This window comes from Tachysurus vachellii, chromosome 20, assembly GCF_030014155.1.
Source record: "Tachysurus vachellii isolate PV-2020 chromosome 20, HZAU_Pvac_v1, whole genome shotgun sequence".
Lineage (NCBI taxonomy): Eukaryota > Metazoa > Chordata > Actinopteri > Siluriformes > Bagridae > Tachysurus > Tachysurus vachellii.
The window spans coordinates 21,133,478-21,140,977 of record NC_083479.1 but is presented as its reverse complement, the minus strand read 5'-3'; the positions used below and the strand labels follow the sequence as shown (position 1 = coordinate 21,140,977).

General features: G+C 42.4%; 1 protein-coding gene across 1 annotated transcript in view; it reads right to left on the bottom strand.

The window, feature by feature from the left end:
• The window catches only part of sh2d3ca (SH2 domain containing 3Ca), a 51,542-nt gene extending 47,130 nt beyond the window's left edge, over positions 1 to 4,412 (bottom strand). Inside the window, exons 1-2 of the mRNA XM_060895787.1 lie at positions 4,210 to 4,412; positions 1 to 530 (exon numbers count right to left, since the gene is read on the bottom strand). The exon at positions 1 to 530 is cut by the window's left edge and continues 74 nt beyond it. Of these exons, the coding sequence (XP_060751770.1) occupies positions 1 to 530; positions 4,210 to 4,228 (549 nt within the window). The 5' untranslated portion in view covers positions 4,229 to 4,412. The remainder of the gene's footprint in view (positions 531 to 4,209) is intronic.
• Between the last annotated feature and the right edge of the window lie 3,088 nt (positions 4,413 to 7,500).

Here is a 7,500-nt window from a genome sequence, read left to right as displayed (position 1 = left end):
GTCCACAGAGATCTTTACAGGCAGACTGGCTTTCCTGGGCAGCACTGGTTTCTCCTGGACAGCATCTGGAGGTGGTTTTGAAGGTGTGTTTTCTGGTTCTTTATGGATCTTCTCTGTGCTCACAGCTTCAGGATCTGTCCTGGACTCAGCTTTCTGGTGTTCCTGTGTGAGCTTGTTGTTTTCCTTCATGCTGGTGAATGCTTTGCTGTTGAGAGCGCTGAGGAGAGGCGACTCGATCACATGGTCTGAACATTTCATGCTCTGACTCCGACCCAAGGCGGTGTTCTTGGTCTTGGTTTTACTTTTAGAACTCTTCGGATCCTGACCTTTACCCTTGATGCTCTTGTCTTTCTTTTTCTGATGGCGAGGCATGGTACCCATGTGGGTATACATCTCACTGGAGCATGCGTAGTTCGGGCGCATGTCCTCATCGTCGATGGACGTCTCCTCATACTTGTGGGAAGCTTCTTTCGCTGTGTCCGACTTGCGTCTAAAAGAAAGGTTACTCAGACTCCCAAACCACTTAAAACCTGGTGACAAGCGGAGAAAAAATTAGTTAGCATCCTTTAACTAACTATTAATTACTCTGTAGCTTACACACACACACACACACACACACACACACACACACACACACACACACACACACACACATTTTAATGAAAACCACTAATGAGCTCAAAATCCTCCTTTAAATCCTGTCCATTAATCTTCACAGCAGTTCAGCTGCAAATTGCAGGTTTATAATATTAACACGTTTCTATAGCAACAGCTGGTTCTCAGGGACGTGACCGGCTCATACAGCAGACGCTCCACTAATAATAAACAGATTTTAATATCAATCTCATTGATCTGTGAGGACAAATTTGTGTAATATGTATGAAAGGATGTCAGTGCTTTATAACAGTCAGAGGTAAATTAAGTGTGTATTAAGTATGTTGTATGTATTAAGTGTGTATTAAGTGTGTAGTGTGTATTAAATGTGTATTAAGTTTGTAGTGTGTATTAAGTGTGTGTTCAATGTGTATTAAGTGTGTATTAAATGGTTATTAAGTGTGTATTAAGTGTGTATTAAGTGTGTATTAAGTGTGTATTAAATGGTTATTAAGTGTGTAGTGTGTATTAAATGGGTATTAAGTGTGTAGTGTGTACTAAGTTTGTAGTGTGTATTAAATGTGTAGTGTATTAAGTTTGTATTAAGTTTGTGTATTAAATGTGTATTAAGTTTGTAGTGTGTATTAAGTTTGTATTAAGGTTGTATTAAGTGTGTCTTAAGTGTGTATTAAGTGTGTAGTGTATTAAGTTTGTATTAAGTGTGTATTAAGTGTGTAGTGTATTAAGTTTGTATTAAGTGTGTATTAGGTTTGTGTATTAAGTTTGTGTATTAAATGTGTATTAAGTTTGTAGTGTGTATTAAGTGTGTAGTGTATTAAGTGTGTAGTGTATTGTGTGTATCAAGCGTGTAGTGTGTATTAAGTGTGTATTAAGTGTGACGTGACGTGACATACAGCTAAGTACGGTGACCCATGCTCAGAATTTGTTCTCTGCATTTAACCCATCCAAAGTGCACACACACACCGTGAACACACACACACACACACACACCGTGAACACACACCCGGAGCAGTGGGGAGCCGTTTATGCTGCAGAGCAGTTGGGGGTTCGGTGCCTTGCTCAAGCGCACCTCAGTCGTGGTATTGCCGGCCCGAGACTTGAACCCACAACCTTAGGGTTAAGAGTCAAACTCTCTAAACATTAGGCCAAGACTTCCCCTGTGTGTAGTGTATTAAGTGTGTATTAAGAGTGTATTAAGTGTGTATTAAGTGTGCAGAGTATTAAGGGTGTATTAAGAGTGTATTAAGTATGTATTAAGTGTGTAGTGTATTAAGTGTGTATTAAGTGTGCAGTGTATTAAGGGTGTATTAAGAGTGTATTAAGAGTTTATTAAGTGTGTATTAAATGTGCAGTGTATTAAGTGTGTATTAAGTGTGCAGTGTATTAAGGGTGTATTAAGAGTGTATTAAGTATGTATTAAGTGTGTAGTGTATTAAGTGTGTATTAAGAGTGTATTAAGTGTGTATTAAGTGTGCAGAGTATTAAGGGTGTATTAAGAGTGTATTAAGTATGTATTAAGTGTGTAGTGTATTAAGTGTGTATTAAGAGTGTATTAAGAGTTTATTAAGTGTGTATTAAATGTGCAGTGTATTAAGTGTGTATTAAGTGTGCAGTGTATTAAGGGTGTATTAAGAGTGTATTAAGTATGTATTAAGTGTGTAGTGTATTAAGGGTGTATTAAGAGTGTATTAAGAGTGTATTAAGTGTGTAGTGTATTAAGAGTGTATTAAGTGTGTAGTGTATTAAGAGTGTATTAAGTGTGTATTAAGTGTGCAGTGTATTAAGGGTGTATTAAGAGTGTATTAAGAGTGTATTAAGTGTGTAGTGTATTAAGTGTGTATTATGAGTGTATTAAGTGTGTATTAAGAGTGTATTAAGTGTGTAGTGTATTAAGTGTGTATTAAGTGTGTATTAAGAGTGTAGTGTGTATTTATTGTGTTGAATAAAAAGGGGTCACCTAATAAGTGGATTTTATGATCCACTTATGACCCTCTCTCTCCCCCCCTCTCTCCCCCCCTCTCCCCCCCCCCTCTCTCTCTCCCTCTCTCTCTCTCTCTCTCTCTCTCTCTCTCTCTCTCTCTCTCTCTCTCTCTCCCTCCCTCTCTGTCTGTCTCTCCCTCCCCCCTCTCTCTCCCCCCCCTCTCTCTCTCCCTCCCTCCCTCTCTCCCTCCCTCTCTCTCTCTCTCTCTCTCTCTCTCTCCCTCCCGCTCTGTCTGTCTCTCCCTCCCCCCTCTCTCTCCCCCCCCTCTGTCTCTTGTATACTAAGGTGTACAGTGATAAGGTGGATGTGTGTGAGGTGACATCCTCTTGCATCATATCTGTCCTGGCCACAGACCCATGAGCCCACGATGACTGAGGTCTAATTGTGTAAATTCACGTGAAGTCATGTTTATGAGCCTCTGTGGCGACTCTCTTGCGGTCAACACACAACACTTGTGTCATATGGAATCTCCTGATAGTGTTTTCCTGCTTCTTTATGATTTGGTTTATAACTCAGAGTTCTACAGATTAATTATCTCCATCTTTAACGTGATGCAGAGACACAGAGGGATGGAACTGAGCTCTGGGGTAAAAAGGCTGGTGTTACTGAGAGGTAACAGTTTGGGTCATAAATACAATTTCTTTTAGTTCAAACACCAATAAACTCTGATCTCACCATCTCTCTTTCTCTCTCTCTCACCATTTCTCTCTCTCTCTCTCTCTCTCTCTCTCTCTCTCTCTCTCTCTCTCTCTCTCTCTCTCTCTCTCTCTCTCTCTCTCTCACCATCTCTCTCTCTCTCTCTCTCTCTCTCTCTCTCTCTCTCTGTCTCTCTCTCTCAACATCTCTCTCTCTCTCTCTGTCTCTCTCTCTCACCATCTCTCTTTCTCTCTCTCTCTCTCTCTCTCTCTCTCTCTCTGTCTCTCTCTCTCACCATCTCTGTCTCTCTCTCTGTCTCTCTCTCTCAACATCTCTCTCTCTGTCTCTGTCTCTCTCTCTCTCTTTCTCTCTCTCTCTCTCTGTCTCTCTCTCTCTCTGTCTCTCTCTCTCTCACCATCTCTCTCTCTCTCTCTCTCTCTCTCTCTCTGTCTCTCTCTCTCTCACCATCTCTCTCTCTCTCTCTCTCTCTCTCTCTCTCTCTCTCTCTCTCTCTCTCTCTCTCTCTCTCTGTCTCTCTCTCTCTCAACATCTCTCAACATCTCTCTCTCTCTCTCTCTCTCTCTCTCTCTCTCTCTCTCTCTCTCTCTGTCTCTCTCTCTCTCAACATCTCTCTCTCTGTCTCTGTCTCTGTCTCTCTCTCTGTCTCTCTCTCTCTCTCTCTCTCTCTCTCTCTCTCTCTCTCTCTCTCTCTCTCTCTCTCTGTCTCTCTCTCTCACCATCTCTGTCTCTCTGTCTCTCTGTCTCTCTCTCACCATCTCTCTCTCTCTGTCTCTCTCTCTCTCTCTCTCTCTCTCTCTCTCTCTCTCTCTCTCTCTCTCTCTCTCTCTCTCTTGCTTTTGCAGGAAATTAAAATTAACTTTAACTCAAGTTTCATCCAGTCCACCACAGACTGAAAACACACACACACACACACACACACCGCACACACACCGCAGACACGTCATAAAACTACTCACTCAGTTTGTGTTTCAGCATGTTGTCCGTTTGTCAGGATGTAGATAATAATTTTATTTCCTAGAGAGTTCTGAATAACCTTCCTCCTTCTCGGACACGCTGTGTGTGTGTGTGTGTGTGTGTGTGTTTATGTGTGTGTGTAGGACTGCTGCAGTGCAAGAAGTGACAGTGTAGCACTTCCTGTGTTGATGTGAGCAGCCCCGGGGTTGTGGTTAAGCTCACACACATGCAACACTACTGCCTCCAGAAGTTGTGTCAGTTACGAGTGCATCACTGACAGATTGCAGTCAGAGAGAGAGAGAGAGAGAGAGAGAGAGAGAGAGAGAGAGAGAGAGAGAGAGAGAGAGAGAGAGAGAGAGCGAGCAAAAGCAGGAACAATGATTTAGTAACAAATGTCACTATGTTGTATTTCATGTCAGATGTTAATAGTGAAAAAGAACAAAACAATATCTGTGTAAAAGAACTGTACATGACCTCTGATGAGGTGTGATGTTCAGCCCTGAACTTTCTCTCTGCTCTGAACCGCTTTCAAATCCTCTAAGCAGCTCCAACATCCTCTCAGTTGTAACGTCAGAGTCCTTCATATAAAACCTCAGATCACTGTTTAAGTGTTTAAAAAGTGCATTTAAGTGCAATACACAGGTTTTTACAAGAGAAGGTTCAGACTTTCGGCTTCTCTGCGTTGACAATGTTGCAATTCTGATGTGTGCAGAAGAAGAAGAAGAAGAAGAAGAAGAAGAAGAAGAAGAAGAAGAAGAAGAAGAAGAAGAAGAAGAAGAAAGATCAGAATGCTTCATATAAGGGTTTTACTTCACTTCCTCTTTACAGATCTATTCTGCTCAGGGTGTGACTTCCTGCAGGAAGTGTATGTGTGTGCGTGTGTGTGCGTGTGTGTGCGTGTGTGTGCGTGTGTGTGTGTGTGTGTGTGTGTGTGTGTATAAAACAATCTCTCCCTTTCGTCTACACCCAAAAGTTAAAGTAAATGTTAAACAAGATCTTTAATGATTTCTGAGAATTTCTCTGTTCATGATAACGACGTGACGTAACGGAGCTTTTCAAGGTTTTTATCGTGTTTCATTTCACTTCCAGAATAAAAGGAATGTTTTTTTTTTTTACTCGTTACACTTTAATCATATTTAGTGGAATTTACACTTTTACTTTAAGATCCAAAAACGTTAACCTTCAAAATCTCACTATAAACGACACCGTTAAACGCTCGAGGCGACTTTGACTTAGAGTTCTAACAGCGATCACAATAAAAACCGTGACGAGGAGCAAAAAAAAGGGAAGATGTCGGAGATTCTAAACAGATAAATAAAAAATAAATAACGGTGACGTTTTGTTTTGTTCGTGTTTAGAGATAAAAGGAAGTTTCACATCAGAGCAACCTGACTGAAAACTAGATGTGGTTTGAGGGTGAGGTTTACAGTAACGTTTTATTTACAGAACAGATTTTATTAGGAGGCTGGAGAAGGTTCCACCTACAGCACTGGAGCCAGAGCTTCTGATGAGGAACACAAAGTCTGCTTGAAGCACAAAGTTTAGGCTTTTTCTCCTGATAGATTTGAGGATTTGAATGTGAAGGTCCAGAGTGATGTGAAGCTGAGAGCAGACTGAGACTCTGGACTGGAGACTGGAGTGAGTTTAAAATCCATCACAAACTCGGTGTTATAAAGTCATACAGACGTAACGGACGTTCTATTTAATGTTACGTGATCAGGGAGAAATCTGAATACATACAGGGTTGTTTTATATGACGATACGAGAGCGCCGAATGTACCGTAGGTTGGAGAAAACGCCCCTCATCGAAACTTTCATTTAGATCTCATGCAAATGGTAGAAAAGGAAATGGAACCTGACTCGATGGACAAAAAAAAAAAAAAAAAGGCTTGCAAGTATGAAAAAAAGTGTTGCATCGACGGAGTAACTTCAGTTTAGTGATTATGTAAATGTTGTGTGTCTACAGTATGGTGGTGTTTAGACACCCAGACTGCTCTGTGGGTTAAAGGTGTCATCAGCTTGAGAGAAGAGAAACTGATGGTTAGCTGAAACAAAGCGATTAAACTGAAATGTTTGTGTCACAGAACACACAAGCTTCCCACGGTGTAGTACTGTAATTATGCTAATTTATACTAATTTATGAATATTCCTAATAACCAGATGGACAGAACAAGTTCAAATTCATTGAGGTTCTGGATATTTTTTATTAATAAGGATCTTGAGATGTTAAAAAACATTGTATAGAAGATGTTAAAGAGCTAATTCACTTCACGTCCTACTGTTTACGATTGTCCATCCATCCATCCATCCATCCATCCATCCATCCATCCATCCATCCATCTTCTACCGCTTATCCGGGGCCGGGTCGCGGGGGCAGCAGTCTGAACAGGGACACCCAGACTTCCCTCTCCCCAGACACTTCCTCCAGCTCTTCCGGGGGAATACCGAGGCGTTCCCAGGCCAGCCGAGAGACATAGTCCCTCCAGCGTGTCCTAGGTCTTCCCCGGGGCCTCCTCCCGGTTGGACATGCCCGGAACACCTCCCCAGGGAGGCGTCCAGGAGGCATCCGGAACACATGCCCGAGCCACCTCAGCTGACTCCTCTCGATGTGGAGGAGCAGCGGCTCTACTCTGAGCTCCTCCTGAGTGACCGAGCTCCTCACCCTATCTCTAAGGTAGCGCCCAGCCACCCTGCGGAGGAAACTCATTTCGGCCGCCTGTATCCGGGATCTTGTCCTTTCAGTCATGACCCAAAGCTCATAACCATAGGTGAGGGTAGGAACGTAGATCGACTGGTAAATAGAGAGCTTCGCCTTGCGGCTCAGCTCTTTCTTCACCACAACAGACCGGTATATCGACCACATCACTGCAGAAGATACACAACGATCCGCCTGTCGATCTCCCGCTCCATCCTTCCCTCACTCGTGAACAAGACCCCAAGATACTCAAACTCCTCCACTTGAAGAGATCTTCAACTCCCACCTCCGGCAGAGTTTACGATCGTGTAGGCGACAAATAAAATACGGATATGATTTTGATTTGATTTGATTAGTTACGCTACAAACACAGGCACTGACTGTAACTGAGCAGATCTGAAGCTCTAACACTGATCTGAAACACCAGGCCTGTGTTCATAAAGAGTCTGATAATGATCTCAGAGAGCTCCTAACGTAGCTTAACATCTCGAATCTTATCTTCAGAGTGTTTAGGGACCAGAGCAACTCGTTTATCTTAGAGAGGAGGCGGGGCTTAACCTGTTACTGGGTGTGACACGTTCTTTTAAAGACTGTGATT